The sequence below is a fragment of the Pipistrellus kuhlii genome, unplaced genomic scaffold (assembly GCF_014108245.1).
Source record: "Pipistrellus kuhlii isolate mPipKuh1 unplaced genomic scaffold, mPipKuh1.p scaffold_m20_p_14, whole genome shotgun sequence".
Classification (NCBI taxonomy): Eukaryota; Metazoa; Chordata; class Mammalia; order Chiroptera; family Vespertilionidae; genus Pipistrellus; species Pipistrellus kuhlii.
This window is the reverse complement of record NW_023425449.1, coordinates 19350049-19368443: the sequence shown is the minus strand read 5'-3', so window position 1 is coordinate 19368443 and position 18395 is coordinate 19350049. Positions and strand designations below refer to the sequence as shown.

At 38.6% G+C, this 18395-nt stretch overlaps 2 protein-coding genes across 5 annotated transcripts in view; one reads left to right on the top strand and one right to left on the bottom strand.

Moving 5' to 3' along the window:
- Nucleotides 1-798: 798 nt before the first annotated feature.
- LOC118718563 (cytochrome c oxidase subunit 6B1-like) lies at nt 799-2872 on the bottom strand. The gene is given in 3 exon segments (XM_036437413.2): nt 799-1027; nt 1030-1150; nt 2810-2872. Coding segments are annotated over 3 exon segments (336 nt in total). The 3' UTR covers nt 799-875.
- Nucleotides 2873-7112: 4240 nt separating this feature from the next.
- The window catches only part of RAD21 (RAD21 cohesin complex component), a 28877-nt gene continuing 17594 nt past the window's right edge, over nt 7113-18395 (top strand). For 3 of the 4 annotated variants that reach the window (XM_045581388.1, XM_036436827.1, XM_045581389.1), the window contains exons 1-2: nt 7113-7295; nt 14390-14564. In XM_045581388.1, the coding sequence (XP_045437344.1) occupies nt 14421-14564 (144 nt within the window). In that variant the 5' untranslated portion in view covers nt 7113-7295; nt 14390-14420. Of the gene's footprint in view, nt 7296-9533; nt 9537-14389; nt 14565-18395 lie in introns of all 4 variants that reach the window. The other variant, XM_036436828.1, reaches the window with a different exon arrangement.

Sequence of the window (18395 nt, the reverse complement as noted above, 5' to 3'; positions counted from 1 at the left end):
TTTTGGCTTTTTTGTTCTTTAGATTGTACATATCAGTGATATCATATGTATTTGTCTTTTACTGTCTGAATTATTTCACTTAGCATAATACCCCCTAGGTCCATCCATGCTGTTACAAATGGTAAGATTTCATTTTTTTTATTGTCTACTAGTATTCCATCATATGTATAATTTTTATCCACGTATATTAATGGACACTTGCTTTGCTTACATATTTCTGCAATGTAAGTAATGCTGCCATGACCATGGGAGTGCATATATTCTTTCAAATTACTGTTTTGGGTTTCTTCAGATATGTACCCAGAAATGGAATCCCTGGGTCATAAGGCAGTTCCTTTTAGTTTTGAAGGAACTGCTCACTGTTTTCCATAGTAGTTGCACCAATCTGCATTTCCAACAACAGTGCAGTAAGGTTCCCTTTCTCTACAACTTTGCCAACACTTGTTGTTTATTGATGATAGCTTCCTGACAGGTGTGAGGTGGTATCTCATTGTGATTTTGATTTGCACTTCTCTGAAGATTAGTGATGTTGAGCAACTTTTCCTATGTCAATTGGCCATCAGTAGTTTCTCTTTGGAGAAGTGTTTATTCAGGTCTTCTGCCCACTTTTTAATTGAATTGTTAGTTTTTCTGGTGTTGAGTTATCTGAGTTCTTTATAAATTTTGAATACTGATTTATCAGAGGTATCCTTGGTCACTATGTTCTCCCATTCAGTAAGTTGTCTTTTCTTTTTTCTTTTTTTGACATTTTTCTAACAAGTATTGTATTTATTGTTAGTTAAGCTGTATTCAGGATTCTAGAGTGGGACATTCCCAGGTCCCCCCTCACCTTCCTGGGAGAAGGATGGATGGCAGAGGACAGGGGTGCATTCAGTTCAGACCTGCCCAGGAAATGTGCCTTCTCCCCAGCGGTCATCCCAGACCGAAACCCAGAATATTGGGCACAGGGACTTGTACACACGCCGGCACCATTCACACACGCAGGCATCACCCCCTTTAGCAGTTGTTGCCTGCTCACAGCAGTGAAGTCCAGGTAGTTCTGCTATTAGTTCCTGGTCCAGTTCTGGTTGGGGAAGCGGCTGTCAAAAGGAGCAGTCCCATAGTTCTTGATTTTGGTCTTGATTTTGGTTTTCTGCCATGTTGCTGATTCCTAAAGATGCCCCTGAAGCAAGCTCAAGGTGACCTTGTCTTTTCATTTTGTTGGTGGGTTCCCTTGCTATGCAGAAACTTTTTGTTTGTTTTTTCTTTTGTTTCCCTTGCCCGAGGAGATATGTTTAAAAAATACTGCTAAGAGATATGTCCTAGATTTTACTGCCTATGTTTTACTTCTAGGATTTTTATGTTTCAGATCTTTCACTTAAGTCTTTAATCCGTTTTTAGTTTATTACTGTATATGATGTATATGATGGTCTAGTTTCATTTATTTTTTTGCATGTACCTGTCCAATTTTCCCACCACCACTTATTGAATAGACTGCCTTTATCATACTGCAAGGTTTTATTTTAAATTAGGATTGTTACCATTTATTGGTGCATAGGTTTTAAGAGATTAACCCCAACCCTGTTTTCCTCAGTTTGCCCGAATATTTTTGAAAGCATTTTTGCAGAATGAAGGGAATAGTGCATACCATCTGATAACAACATGCCTGCATTCTGGAATGGCTAGAGGCGTTCCGAGGAAACACCATCCATCTGCTTCTCAGTAAACATCCATTATTCTCAAAGATGCATCATTACAGAAGAGATGGTGGGCTTAAAAATAGAGGAAAGGCATCAGAATAGTCAGTGACAAAAACTTCCAGCTAAAGAGTTAAAGCTCCTGCCAGCATTGCAATGTTGTTAGCATAAGACAGTGGTCGGCAAACTCAATTAGTCAACAGAGCCAAATATCAACAGTACAATGATTGAAATTCCTTTTGAGAACCAAATTTTTTAAACTTAAACTTCTTCTAATGCCACTTCTTCAAAACAGACTCACCTGGGCCGTGGTATTTTGTGGAAGAGCCACACTCAAGGGGCCAAAGGGCCACATATGGCTCGAGAGCCGCAGTTTGCCAACCACGGGCATAAGACATTTTCTGAGAAAAGTCCAAGTGATTAACATAGACCCTGAGCGGGCTTCTGCCTCAGAAGCTTCCCTGGTCTCAACATCTGTTCTTTTGTGTAATTTATTAAATTCATTGGAGTGACATTGATTAATAAAATGATATAGGTCTGAAGTATATGATTCTATATATAATGTATCACCTGTATATTGTATTCTGTGTTCATGCCCAAAAGTCAAATCCTCTTTCATCACCATATGTTTTACCCCATTTACCCTTTACTACATCGTTCCCCGCAACCCCCTTCCCTCTGATAACTACCGTACTGCCTATATCTGTGTTTGTTTGCTTGCTTGTCTTATTTGTTGCTTTTAGTTCTATATCCCACATATGCATAAAATCCTAAGGTTCTTGGCTTATTTTTTCGTCTGAATTATTTTGCTTAGCATGATATTCTCAAGACCCATCCATGTCGTTGCAAATGGCAGTATTTCATCTTTTCTGATGGCTGAGTAGTAGTATTCCATTGTAGTGTATGTACCCCATCTTCTGTATCCAGTCATTTATCAAAGGACACTTCTGTTGTTTCCATGTCTACTAAATTTTTTTTTAAATATAGGGTGTCCCAAAAAGTATATACACACACTCGGAATAATTATAAAGGCAGTGTTCATTAATATACATTTCACTTTCAGAGTTGAGCTGTCAGCTGTTAAAGTGTGCATACATTTTCTGGGACACCCTGTCTTTATTTGTGAAGAGTACTCCTATGTTCACTGCAGCATTATTTATGGTGGCCAAGACATCCACCTCCAGTTTTAAACTCATAGTCCGATGTGGCCCAGACACCTGTAACCTCTGTGGGCTGCTCCTGGGCCCGCTGATTTTTGTTTGCTGACCCAGAATGCAGCCTTGACAGGGATGTTTGCAGCCTCTCTCAGGAGCACAGTCCTAACCCAAACCACATGTGCTTTTGTCTGTGTATGAAATCTACCATTTCCATGGCTTACAAAACCCTCTGTATTAAGAATTGATGTTTCAATATTGATGTTGTCCTTAGTCCCTTTCCTCATATCATTTCTGTGTCTGATTATAACATTTGTATTATGATTGTTATTCTGAAAATCCATTTCCTTTTTTTTTTTTTTTTTCAAAAATATCACTATCCCTTTTAGGGACAAAGAGACTTTGTCATTAGGAGAGAAGCCAGAACCTATTATTATTTTTTCAATCACTGTCTATTTTCCCCTGCTTAACCCCAAATCTTAAGTAGGCTATTCACTCTTTTTGGACTTTTTAAAATCAACTTTTGAAACCTCATGCAACAAATATTTTATATTTTGATACTTCTTTACTTAAATAATTTTTTTTTATTCTGGTGTAACATATTAAGTATTCTCAACATTACTAACATTGAAATATCCCTAAAAAAAACCTGTTTTCCTGATTTCTCTCTCAATCTAATTCCCTCCTACTTGCTATATATATATATATAAATATACATATATATACATATATATGTGTATATATATATTTATGTTTTGTTTTAAAGGTTTGGCAATTTAGAGGAGCAAGTCTACAAAATTGTATGAATCTTAAACAGCTCTGTTAGTATTCGTTGGTCATCCCTTTCTGAAAGTTTTTATCTCACAAAAACTGTTTTGTTCTATACACAAGACAGTTGTAATATCAAGTTTCAGACATTGATTGAACTAAATCACACTGGTCATCAAGTTAGTAATAAAAAAAGTAGACCATTTTCAACTGAAGGAAGATTAAATTTGTAATTGGAGTTTGTCCTGCCATGGTTTCAATCAAACAGATCATGATTATTAAAACTTACAAATGCACATTTATTAAATAAGTATTTCCAGGTAAGAGACATATTGACTGCAGCTAAATTCTGTAGCAAGGAAGCTTCACTCAACATTTTTGTACAAGGGGATGAATGACTGTTGACAGGATGGGACTTTAAGCCAGAGCAGAATATATACCTTGTTCAAAAGAACCAAATCCAGCAGATTGAGGGGACTAAAGTTGTATGTGAAAAAATTACATAAAAATGCAATGGTATGAACAACAAATATGTAACTATCAACAAGTGAATCTAAAACCAAAAGAATTAAAAAACCTGATGAACAATATTAACTAGTGAATATAATAGAATCAGAGGTATGGAAAGGGAGTGGACTGACAATTCTTGGGGAAAAGATGAGAGGGGGGTGCGGGAAGAGACTGAACATAAACTGTACACCTATGGATGAGGACAATGGGGGCTGGGGAAAAGGCAGAGGGTGGGGTGGGAACCTGGTGGAGGGGGGGAAAATGAGGAACTTTTGTAATAATATGAACAATAAAGATTTATTTTTTTTAAAAAAAAGTTAAAAAAATGCAATGGTAAGGAAAAGGGGACATCTGTATAATGCTTTCAACAATAAAGAAAAATTTTTTAATGTATGAAAGGGAAGGTGGGCTTAGATGGAGAGCTATTGGTTAAGATAAATGGTTTGGGAGAAAAGAAGCGATAGTTCCTTAGGAGTTCAGTATTGGGAAAAGAGAGATAGAGATAGAGAGGTAAGGAGATAGAGACACAGACAGACAGAAAGAGGAAAACTTTTTCAAAGAAGGATTACAAAATGGAAATAGAGCCAAGTATAGTTAAGAGGAGTATTTGGAATATCCAGGTATTTGCCGATGTTCTTAAAAGTTGAATATCTAATATTTGCCATACCTTGTTGCAAACATTTCATTACTCAGAAGGTTGAAGGAACCAGACTAACAGTCACAATTTATTGAGTACTCAGTTTCAAACACTATGCTGAGTGCTTTGTATATATGATCTCATTGAATTCTTTCAACAATCATGAAAAGTATTATCCCTAGTTTTATCGATTAAAAAAAAATCGAAGTCCAGAAATGTTAGGTAAATTACATGTGGTAAAACAGCAGGGAGGAAGAAGAGATAAATTTGAACCCCAAGAGCGTATTCACATGAGGAATCTATATACTTACATGTATGTTTCCCAGCACATTTCTTTAAGATGTGTCTGCACTCAGAAACTATGACAGAGAAGTAAATTATTCCTCCATCTTTTAAGAAATTGCAAAGCAGGCAGTTAAAAATAAAAACTAACACATGATTGGGCTGGATTACAAATATAGGTGTCCACGTCAAAAAAGGTGACCCCTTACTCTGTTCTGTGGTTAGGAGCATTTTGTCTAGTTCTGAGTGCTGTTCTCTGGGAACAAAAATTTATAGAGGAAGATAACAGTGATAATGACAATGAATGAAAATAGTAATAAAGAGAAGTTAGATTATATGCAAATTGCCATTGGCCATTCCAAATGCCTCCACGTGTATTAATTCCTGAATGTTCACAACCACCCTCAGGGGGAAAACCTGAAGTTAAAGCTACTTATTGTCATACAGGCAGTAATGGAGGGGGCCATTCTGTTAAGTCCTGAAATTTGTGTGTAGAGGGGGAACCATTTTTTTACAGTAATAGTATTACCCTAAGTAACACAGAGGATGGGGGAAGACCCATACGTGGACCTGGAGAGCATTGTACTAAGTGAAATAAATTATCAGTCAGAGAAAGATAAATATCACATGATCCCACTCATTCGTGGAATATTGAACAACATATAATGAACAACATAAACTGATGAAGAAAGAGATCCAGAGACAGAGAAGCATCGATCAGACAAGTCAAACCTCAGAGGGAAGGCGGGGGGAGGGTGGGGGTAAAGGGGAGAGATCAACCAAAGGACTTGTATGAATGCATATAAGCCTAACCAATGGATACACTAGGGAGTGAGGGCACGAGTGGGGTTAGGGAGCAATAGGTGGATAAGGACATATATGTAATACCTTAATCAATAAAGATAAAAATTAAGAAAAAGAAAGGACATTCTAACTAGTAACACTGTGGGTGTTACTAGTTAGAATGCCCTTTCAATTTAATTACACGGGTAGGTGTTTCAAGTCCAGAGACATTTTGAAACGTAATAAATATTTGAATTAAAAAACAGTGACTTTTGAATTAATATGTGGGAGTTAGACAAAGGAGAAGGGATGGAGATGCAAGACTGTTCTAAGCACATGGAACAGCAAGGTATCATGGTACCTTTGACAGTTTAAAAGGCAGGGTAGCCCAGTGGTTGAGCGCTGACCTGTGAATCAGGAGGTCAGGGTTAGATTCCCAGGTGGGGCTCATGTCAGGTTGCCAGCTTGATCCCCAGGAGGGGGCATGCCGGAGAGAGCTCATCAGTGATTCTCTCTCATCATTGATGTTTCTCTCTCCAACTCCCTTCGTGTGTTTTTTTGTTTGTTTTTTTTTGTTTGTTTTTAAAGTCAATACAAATATATTTTTTAAAATAAAAGGCAGGGTGACTGAAGTACATTTGGCAAGAGAGGAAACTGGAGCAGAAGGCAGGGGCTAGATGGCTGTGCTATCTTAAGCATTTGGGGTAATAATACCCTAAAGCTGTGGTATAAATTCTAGAAGGGGAGGAGAATGAGTCCTGCAGGCCTCCTGAAGGCAGGTGCTCTGTTGTATTCATCATAGTGTCCCGGACCCTAGCTCTCACATGATGCAGTTGAGAGATGACCATGTGTAAACATAGGTTGACTGGCTGAATGAACCCCTACATTTTATGGAACTTGTTTAAGGGTTTTAAGTTACCGTCGGTGTTACAGAACCATTAAAGTGAATTTTTGTGTGAGTGGCACAACACAAAACTGCACAACGTCCGTCCTTTCCTTTAAAAACAGCCGCGAGAATAAAGCCAAGCGAATTAATGACTTTATTTTGCAAGCAACTGCGCGTGCGCCGCTTCCCAGCGCAGCCCACCCTCCGGGACCCTCTCTAGCCAGAGAAGCAATCACCTCTGCGCATGCTCAGTCGGAGGCTGCACCGCTGGGAGGCGGGGTCGAAAGGAAAGGAAACGGTCAGTGCGCCTGCGTTGCTCCGTCGGGGCGTGACGTAAGCCGCGCAGGCGCGCAGGAACCCTTTTTGACCGTAAACATCCTGCCGATTTGAACCGAGAATTTGGGCGGCAGGAAGAGCCGCGGCGTAACGGCAGCCATCTTGTTTGTTTGAGTGAATCGGAAAGGAGGCGGCGGCTGCGGGGCGGCGGGGGCTGCTGCGAAGCTAGACCTCACAGGGGCGCCCCCCTTTCCCCACCCCTTCCCCGACCCTTTTCCCCTCCCCAGGCCACCCAGCCCGCCCGACTCCCGGCGGAGAGCAAGGTAAGGTCCTCGCCGACCCCTTCTTCCCCTCCCGCTCCCTCCCCCCACCCCTTCGCCACCGTCTCGCGGTTGGGGAGCTGGACCCTGGTTGGGGGGCGGGGGGGGTGGGAGTTGGGGGAAGGCGGCACTCGCCGCGCCGCGGGATGCAGGCCGGGCAGCCGCCCAGGGAGCCCCCGAGCGGCGCCGCCCGCCCGCCCAGGCCCCTGCGCCCCGGCCCGCCCCGGACTGGGACCCGCACGGCCCAGGCCCGCGTCGTCGGCCGTGGGCAACAACCAATTCCGGTCCGTTCGCGGGCCCCCAAAGCCCTTCCTTTGCGGGCTCCTTGGGGAGCGGCATCGCCCCAGGAAGCCTAGAGGCGCGGAGGGAGGAGAGTTTGAACGAGCGCGCTCTGGGCGCCGGGCCGCCGCCGCCGCCTCGGGGGGAAGATGGCTGGCGGGGCGGCCGCAGGGTCCGGGCGGCGCGGCGGGCCCGGCGGCCGCGGTATCAGCGCCGAGGGGCGGCCGCGGGCGGCGAGCTGGGCTGCGGGAGTCGGAGGGCGGCGGGAGGCTGCAGCTGCTCCTCCTCTCCCCCCCTATTTTTTTTTTTTTTTTTTACACGAAAAATGTAGCGCTGGGAAGTTAGTGCTGGGCAGACCCATAGAAAACGCGACCTAGGAACTCGGCCGAATTGGTCCTCTCCTTCCCCCTCCTTCCCTTCCCTCCGACTCCCCTGGTGATGAAGGCTGCGGAGCGGGGTAGAGACGCCCTGGGGAGGTGTGTGCCTCTGACCAATGCCAGCTGTCATTCGAGAAGGGCTTTGCGAGTGTCTGTGATGCTGGGACCCTGTCGGGTTGTGCTGCCAGGCTCGGGGGCCTTCTACTTGGGAAGGGGGAGATGCTGGAGGGTCTGTCTGGCCGTCTGGCCACCTTAGGGTTCCTTAGGCTGCCTTCGGCGTGCAGAAACGCTCTTGCGTTTTTAAAGGTTTCTGCTCAAGGGTTGTGTGTGTGTCGGCTTCTCTTTAACAAGCGAAAGTTAGTCTTTTGCTCCGGTTACACGGTTTGGAATAAGTACTCAATTCGGGGCGGAGGGGATGGAACGGGACCATGTTCCTGTGGTGTGTTTTGCTTTTAATGAATGTAAGTGCCAGTGAGCTGTGGGAGTCTGCGGGATTTTGGTGATAGGTTGGAGAAGCTTTCCTGAGTGGTTAGAGTCATTAAGTTTCTTTGTTTAGTGTTGGAGGCAACCAACAGTTGTTTCTGAAGCGAGATATTGATGAGGCATGCGCCATACCCATTGATTGATTTACTTAACAGTTGTAGATAGCGGGGATGACAGTAAATGCATAACTTAACTGTTTTTGTTTCTTTTTCTTGTACACAAGTCAGAATTAATTACGTTGGGAGAGTCTGACCCTTATTTGCCTGTGTGTGTGTGTGTGTGTGTGTTTGTAAAGGCAACGCATTCACATACTCTAGAATTACGTTCTCCACTTAGAGTGGTATATACCGTATGTTTAAAGTATTCTTAAATTTGAGAATTCCTACTTATGAGAAATTTTATCTTTGTAGTTTGGTGCAAAAGAGAAACATCTAATTTCTGAGAAGTACATATTTTGTTTAAATGCAATGTCAAAATTGTTAGGCATGATCATGTGTGATTTTTTAAAAATTATTTTCATTGACGGTGCTTAGGTAAGCTCATAATCCAGTTTTGTAAATATGTTCCCCATTTTATAGATGAGAAAGCTGAGATTCTAACCATTATAAAACAGCTAAGGAGTGAGCTGAATTTGAACTGAGAACAGATTGTAAAACTCTTGCTCAAAGAATGCTCTGTAGTGTGCAGATTGGAAATACCTTCTGTCCCTGTAACACTCCTCTAGCCTCTCCTACACCGCACAGAGATAGTTCCATTCTTATCCTAGGTATGGGTATTTTCCACAGGTGGTAAACACTAAATTTCAACCTTCCAGGTTTTTATAGTTAAGGAAAGTGAACTACACAGATAAGCAGCTTAACTTGCTAGTTAATGGAGTGGTCTTGACTCCCAATGTAATTTTACTTTGAAAAGGCGATGTATGTGTATGTTCCAAGGTTTAAATATAGTCCAGAAGGGTCGGCCTCGATTTCCCAGCAGACCCACTTTCCAGAGGTGACCAGTGTCATCACTTTCATTTGCACAACAGATATGTCCTGTTTATGCAAGTGCAGGTAATTTACAGAGAGCCCTTTTTTTAATACATGCATTATCATTATTTAAGGTTGTATTCATTTGTTAGAAGTCTGTTATTTCTGCCCAGGCAGGTTACTGTATTTCTAATCTTTTGCTGTTAAAAGTCATGCTGGCAAGGAAACATAATGTTACAGTTAGAGATGTGGGTTCTGAAGTTCAAGTCCTGCTTACCTTAAACTAGTGACCTTTGGCACATTACTTAGTATCATCTCCTTTTCTTTGTTTTATGGACTGCAAAATGGGCCAGTATCAATTTATTTTATAGGGCTGTTATAAAGAGGATACATAAAATACTTAGAGCTTTACTAAAATCTGAAAAATTCGTTATTAATGTTACGCATCTCGACGTATATCTTTGGCACTATTGCTGGCAGTACGATTTCTGATTAGAAAGTATGAGTGTTTGAATTTTCATAAGATGTTGCCAAATTGCCTTTCAGAGAGGCCATATGAATTCGTCCTGATGCCTTGCTTCTAACAGATGAATGAAATATTTTAATATCCCTGTAGATACATGACCTGTAATTTGACTTTGGCTTTTTGAAAAGATCTTTTAGAAAATGCTGTGTGTGTGTGTGTGTGTGTTTTTTGTTTGTTTGTTTGTTTTTTTGCATTCCTGAATGTGTTCTACACTATCAATCTTTCTGCTGTTTAACACCAGACTTAAATTTATTTTTTAGGATCAATTGAAAAATGTTGTTTGCTGCTTTATAAAGAGTTTGAGAAATAAGTTTCTGAATTATTTATAATAAGCTCTGGGATGTTGGCTTTCTGCTAAGATCTTTTGTAAAGGATTAGAAAAATTTAGACTCTTCCATCTTCAAAACTTGCAGAGATTAATCAACTTTTGGTTTAAGATTGGCTAAAGTTTGGTATTATTAAGGGGGAAATGGTTTAAAAGGCAACAATGATTACACTTTCTCCTTTTTTAGATATAAGCCAATAGTTGATCCACCACATACCTCAGGCTTCCTTTACTTATTAGGGTGCTTTCCTCTTACTAATTGTTTCTCAAAATAACTTTAGCTGCACTCTGCTTTACTCACCTTCACCCTCCCACTCACTCCCCCACTCCACCCCCCAAAAAAATCCGATGCCAAGAAAGCATCTATTTAGGAATCTCTGCCTCTGCATAGCTGGGATATTTTAGGCTTGGTACTCTAACTAGCAGCTGAAGTGCTGGCCATGAACTACTGACACCTGTTGAGTAGTGCCAGTAGTTTTAATTTCTGAAATCTCCAGAATTATTTACATATGTCAACTGTTAGATCATTTGGTGTATCTCATTTCCTTATTCATTAAGCACATATTTAGTAGTTGTCATTCGGCAGGCAGTATACTAGGAGCCAAATATTAAGAGTTTTTATTTGGAGCACAACTGTCATGTGTAGTGAACATGGGACTTGTATGATAGTGACTATTCCTAAGAACACCCTGCCATATTGGATTGCTACAAAATGCTGTACAGGAGCTTAATTTTTGTGCTAACAAACTTTAAGGCTTCAAGTAGAAGCATTAATTTGCAACAAAGGAAGCTGTCTTTTAATTATGACAAATTGCCAAGTGGGGTATATCATACACCAAATTGCCTTTCAGAGAGGCAGTATGAATTTATACAAACCACAGTCCTGACGCCTTGCTTCTAACAGATGAATGAAATATTGTAACATCATTGTAGATACATGACCTGTAATTTGATTTTGGCTTTTTGAAAAGATCTTTTAGAAAATGCTGGGGATTTAGGAATGCAAATCTTAGAACAGATTTGCATTCCTAAATCTGTTCTAAAATATCAATTTTCTGCCATTTCACACGAGACTTAAATTTATTTTTTAGAATCAATTGAAAAATGTATTATTAGTGCTTCTACCTAGGAGTGTTAAGGTATTATTAGTGCTTCTACCTTAGAGTTTTTGATCTGAATTCTTATTCCTTAGTTATTTTCTTAACTACATTTGAAAGAGTTCACAACATAGGCAATTGATGAAACCTGGTTTACTTTTTTCTTTTGAGAAAAATTTCCAAGGGTGAATTAATGATCCCCTGAGAGCATCTGTTCAAAGGAGAATTTCAGAACCCTTTGCTATGATGGAAAATGGAGATGAGGCAAATCTGACTACTAGTAAATTACGCTTGCACCTCCACTCTCCCAAACATGGTTGATAAGCATGAATTCTCTTGCCTGTGAGACATTTAACTAATGTGTATTTTCTGTAAATCATTGGAAAGAATGGGTGCAATTTTTAATTGGAAGTACAGTAAGCAAAGTTATTTTAAAATTTAGTCTCTTTGTAAAAACAAGAAAATTAGTTAACTTACTCTGGATCTTTTTTAAGCTAATTCAAAAGAAATTTTACACTAGCAGTGAACAAGAGGTTGTTCTCTATAGCCTCATCAGCACTGGTGTTAACATTAACTTTTATTTTTGCTTTTGTAATAGGTGTGCAGAGAAATCTAATTAATATTGGTGTTGAGGATCTTTTCTTGTTCTTATTTGCCATCAGTGTATCCTCTTCTGTGAAATTCTTTTGTTCATTTTCTAATTAGATTTTTTTAAAATCTGGTTTTGAGAGGTTTTGTATATTCTAGATACTGGTCCCTGTCTTATATGGGGTTTGCAAATACATTTTTCTCACTATATCTTATTTTTGCATCATTAGTGAACTCCTTTGTAGAGCAAAATTTTTTATTTGATTAAAAACGGATTATCGGATTTTTTTTTTCTTTTAATGGGATATGTTTTTGGTGTCATCTAAAAAAATCTTAGCCAAGTTTTAGGTACCGAAGATTTTCCCTATAGTATTTTTTTTAATTTATAGTTTTGTATAAGTGTGGTTTGTTTTAAATTAATATGTAATATGAGGTTTGGGTCAAGGTTTTTTGGGGGGTAACGGGGGAAGATTGCCTGTGGACGATATTCAATCACTCAAGCAGCATTTGTTGCAAAGACTATTCTTCCTCCTTTGAATTGCTTCTGCTTTGTGAAAAATCAGTTGGGCTTATTTTTATGGATCTATTTCTGGATTCTCTGTTCTATTCCATTAATCTGTCTCTCCCTTGTAATCTTGACTATATAATAAGTCTTGAAATTGGGTATACTTCTTTTTCAAAATAATTGTAGCTATTCTAGTTCCTTTGCCTTTCCATATAATTTTAGAAAAAAATCTTAATCAGTTCCAATAACAAAAATATCAGTAAGATTTTGCTAGGAGTTGTATTGAAGTTTCTTTAAAAAATAGACATACACTTACCCATGCTAGACAGAAATCACACTTCAGGACACTTGTCTCAGAGAAATGAAAACTTATGCTAACAAAGGGTCTAGATACACAAATATTTATAGCACTTTTACTTGCAATAGCTGAAAACTGGAGACAACCAAAATGTCCTTCAAGAGATGAATTGCTAAATAAGTTGTAGTATATCCATCCCATGGAATGCTACTCAGCAATAAAAAGGAACATACTAAAGGCCATTCAAAAAGTCATATACTCTGCAATTTCTGCAACATTTTCAAAATGACAGCATTAGAGATGAAAAAGAGAATGGTGGTTGTCAGGGCTTAGGAATGGCACCAAGCAAGGAATGGGATGGCAAGGGATAGTGTCAGAGAGAGCTCTGTGATGATGAAATAACTTCGTATCTTATGCTTAGGTGATGGTTACATAAATCCACACATGTAGCAAGGAAATATTGCACATGCTGTACCAATGTCAGTGTCCTGGTTTTGAAGTACTTTTCATGCATTGTGATTGTGCTTAAGTTTATTTCTGCAAAAGTATCACTTATGTTATTCTGTTTGTGGACATTTTAGAAAAAAGTAAACATTCATTTGGCAAATAGACTTTTATAAATCACTGAATGGGGTAAAGTAGATAATATAAGGGAAATATCGATTTACACAGTTGATACACTCCAAGCTGGAATATTCGGGCTACCTTTTTCTCTTTTATATTAATACATTAGCTTGCTGAAAGAAATAAATGTGAATAACATAGTACTTCTATTTTTGCTAAGACTATTTCAAAGTTCTTGAGTTTAGAAAACTATAGATATAATACTTTACCCTTTTAAGCTTCATTTGTTCTAAACTACTCACCAGAGGGCCAACCTATTTGTCTTTGTTTGGTGGAATATAAAATGCTTAGCACAGTGCTCGTTGTGAGATACAAATTATTGTATAAAGCTGAGAATCTCAGTTTTTTAATGGGGTTCCAACAATGAAAATCTCCAGTGATTAACCCTTTGCACTCCGCTGTCCCCTCTCAGGGGACATCGGAATTCTAGCATATCACTCGGATGTCCCCTCTCAGGGGGGACATTGCAGTTCATTAGTGATTACGGGGAATTGAGTTAATTCAACGCACGTGTCCGCCGCAAAGTAGCGTCAGTAGCTGGTAGCCAATGTCCAGAATGGTTCGGAGTGCAAAGGGTTAATATTTGTGCCTCAGTGTTTTTCTCCTTGGACATTCTTTTTCTTGCCGTGAAGAAAAAGTTTCTCCAGTTTTTGGTCAGAAGCAAATTCTCCACAGTCAATAATCAAAATAGGAATGGAGTTAACACTTTTGAAGGAACTTCAAAAATGACAGTTTTCTGATGACAGATTCACTTCAAAAGAAAGCAGCACCTTTAAGATGACAGCAGGGCATGCGTGTAATTTGACTCTTCTGTCCCTTTCAGCTTTATTATTTGGGGGTCTTTTTCTACCCTCTTAAAGTAAAGCACTAGGTTGTGCTGTGTGTGTGTATGTTTGATGCATTCTAAATTCAATACTGTGAAGTTCTCATACTAAAAAAATAAAACTTTCATTTTTAGACTTCTTATATGTCGTGATAAACATTTCAATTCTTCAGGGTATTTATATGAACTTTTTTTCCTTTTCAGATTTTCTCCTGTTTCATAGTCAACCGGAACAATGTTTTACGCACATTTTGTCCTCAGTAAAAGAGGGCCTCTGGCCAAAATTTGGCTAGCGGCCCATTGGGATAAGAAGCTAACCAAAGCCCATGTGTTTGAGTGTAATTTAGAAAGCAGCGTGGAGAGTATCATCTCACCTAAGGTATGTGTGATGTTGATATTTTTATTCCTTTTGTTGATGATTGATGTGTAAGATAGAATAAGGCATCTGTGTATATTGGAGTCAAATAGAATCCATAGATTATCCAGAGTTCCATTTTGATATTCTCATGCAGATATTTTTATTTGCCTATAGTCAGGCAGTACCCTAATATTTTGTATTTGGCTTTCTAGAAGTATTTATACTAAATTATATGCATGGGTGCTCCTCATTGAAGAATTTACAAAATATTCAAAATAAGAACCCGTTACTTAGAAAAGGTTGCAAGGGCAGATCTGTTTTATCCACTAGCACAGTGGTAGGCAAACTCATTAGTCGTTTACACTGACTTAGAGTAATATGAGGTTTTAGTGTTGCCAAAAAGGACCTTTTTAAAACACAAGCGATACAGTTCACCATTAGCATTTCACTGACGTATAAACATGTTGACTTCAAAAGTGTATGAAGGATTCCCGGCTGGTGTTGCTCAATGGTTGTGCCTTGACCCATGAACCAGGAGGTCACAGTTCAATTCCTGGTCATGGCCTATGCCCAGGTTGCAAGCTTGATCCCCAGTAGGTAGTGTGCAGGAGACAGCCAATTGATAATTGTCTTTCATTATTGATGTTTCTATCTTTCCTTTTCACTTCCTCTCTCTGAAATCAATAAAAACATAAAAAGGAAAGATGTTTAAAATGTACAAAGAATAGTCTCGAACTAAGGGAAGTCCTTAAATATTTTATGTACATATTTTCTATAATAATATCTGTGTTCTAAAGGTCCTTTCTTATTTCTTGTATTTATACATACGTGCACTAATTGTCCTGTTGTGAAAACATTCCAAATCACAGCTGTCTGGACCAGCATTGGGAGCTTCTCAGAATTAGCAGTTTGGACATGCTGGCATAATGTGTTAAATAAGTGTGAGGTATTCTCAGAGGATTAAATTGTGGCTGTTGCAGGGACTTGTTCAGAAAAGTTGTGTGGGAAAATGTATGTTTTAGATGAGGAAAGTGAGAGTTTGTATTTGCAATTAGAGTAAATTATAAAGTGTCTTCTTTCATGTGGAATTTTTTGTTAGTTTTACAGTTATAGCTAGTAGAATTTATTGGCTTTAAATGCATTTCTCTCGTGTTATATCCAAGACAATACTAACTTCAAAACTTGATTAGAATGAAAATTTGACAGAGGAGAATAGGTAACCTAATAGTCCTACCACCTAGAAACCGTTAGTATTTTGATGTCTAGACTTTCGCTTGTGCATGTATTTTACACATAATCTTTCTCCATTTTTATGCATGTAAACAAATACTGCACATATTAATATGTTTTGTAACAAGACTGCATTCAGGAAAAGCTATGTTCCTAGCTCTACCATCATTTTAATGATTGTATTGCAGTGTCATAGTCTCCATCCACAGAATTTAAATACAGAAAAACAGAAACAGACTTGACCAAAATTGAAGTAAGGTAACTTTAATATTCATAAATTCACTATAGAAATACCAACTTGTATGATTGTGGCAGGCTGCTCTATGCTTCTGGGATGTTTTGGTGTGCACCATATGCACTGTCTTTACCTTTATAATATTCAGAAGCTCTGAATTCCAAAACACATCTGGCCCCTAAGATTCCACATAAAGAATTATGGGCTTATAAATCATTGTTTTGATTGTATTTGACTTATTTTATTAATCTTTTTAAATTATCCACATTTCTTTCTGAATTTTTGAATTTTAATTCCTCTGATCTTAATGCAATGCAGTCATTAAAAATTATGATCATGTTGCCCAGTTGGCGAGGCTCAGTGGTTGAGCATCAACCTATGAACTAGGAGGTCATGGTTTTATCCCCAGTCAGAGCACATGCCTGGGTTGTGGGTTCAATTTCCCATGGGGGACATGCAGAAGGCAGCTGATCAATGATTCTCTCTCATCATTGCTGTTTCTTTCTCCCTCTCCTTTCCTCTGAAATCAATAAAAGAATATATTTTTTAAAGAATTTTAAAGCAGAAAATTATGAGTATATGCATACATAAAAGCCTAGAAGGCATACCAAAATCCTAATAAAGATTTCTCTAGGTGGTAGAATTATAGGTTATCTCTATTTTTCTCTTTTTAAGAAACGACTTAATTGCTTCCTAAATCTTTGTTCACTCTGTAAGTCTTTCCTTAAGATTAATGTTTAGGAATGTAATTGAAAGGCCAGGTGATAAACTTACATTTTAGATTTCTGATAGGCATTAACAATTTGTTCTTTGTGGAGATTGTACCAGTTCACATTTGCCAGTCAAATTGTATGGGAGTATGATTTTTACTTTTTTATAGGTATGCTTTACTGAGGTAAATTTATGGAAAAGGAGAAATTTAGCTCTTTAAATTGATATATGTGGGTAATATGCATAAGCAAATATTGAGGGCATGAGACAGCATGCTTTGACTTTTTGTAAAGGGAGTAGTATGGCTTATGATTATAGAAAAACAAAAGTACTGCGTTTCAAGGTACTTTATATATGTTATCTACCTTCTAGAATATAACCTTGGGAAGTTATACCCACTTTACTTTTCTTAGATCCCTGGAAAATCTTCAAATATTTGGCTTAAAAGGACAATTAATTTTTTCATAGTATGTGCAGAGTGCTTTTTACCACGTTAGGGACACTACAAATAGTATGCACCAACAGCCAAAATAGAAAGGCATACATAAGGTTCGAGAATAATTTTAAAAGATTTCAGAGTATTTGTGAAAGAATGAACCCACTTTTAAGAACTTCTAATTGGATTTTTATTTGATTGATTTTGCTTTATTGTGATAGAATATAAAGATATTTCCCAGGGTAAAGTGGTGGTCTCAGAGTTTTTAATGTTCACTCTTGGTGTGTAATTGAAACTGCAGGTTACTTAGAGCAAGTGTCAGACATATGGCTCAGTTGCACCTGCGTGATGTCTCTTCCCTTCCCTGGGTTGGAACAGCCACTGGCAACTTCTGCAGAGATTTCCCCGCATATAGATAGAGCCCGTGTTCTTTATTATACCTGTACTCAGCATGAGCTAGCAGCTAAACTCTGAACCAAACTATCCAAAAAGAAAGCCTTTATCCAAACACCACTTGTAAAGGTTCTTAATTCTGGACAAGATAATGGCAAGCAAAGGTTTTGGGGTTTTTTCTGACTTCCTTTCTTAAGGTGAAGGTGCAGTCAATATTAATTTTAAATTTTCTCAGCCCACATTATAAAGTATTTCTACTTCCCTGGATTTTTATATTATAATTTTATACACCTAAGAATTTATAGCAGTAAACTTCATAATTTTTGCTATAACTCGTGTCAAGTGGCTGTAAATAGCCTGCAAGTCATTATAAATATAATTTTCTAGATCCTATAAAGAGGGTATATATAACTTAAAAATTATAACATGTTTTAGCCCTTGCTGGTGTGGCTCAGTGGAAAGAGTGTTGACCTACAGAGTGAAGTGTCCCAGGTTCAACTCTTCCGGTCAGGGGCACATGCTCGGGTTGTGGGCTCAATCCCCAGTGGGGGAGGGGGGGTGCAGGAGGCAGCCAGTTGATGATTCTTTCTCATCATTGATGTGTCCATGTCTCCCTTTCCCTTATTCTCTGGAATCAATAAAAACATATTAATAAATAACGTTTTATGAGGTAACTTCAGATTAATGATAAAAAATATAAAGAGATAAAGTAAAAACTGCCTTATAATTTAAGCAAATGTTGATTAGCATTCTTTGCAACCTTAGAATTTGCTAAGGTTTTATGATATGATTGTGAAAATGATATGGGAAGTTTGAATTCATGTTGTCTCATTCCCTCAAAAAATTT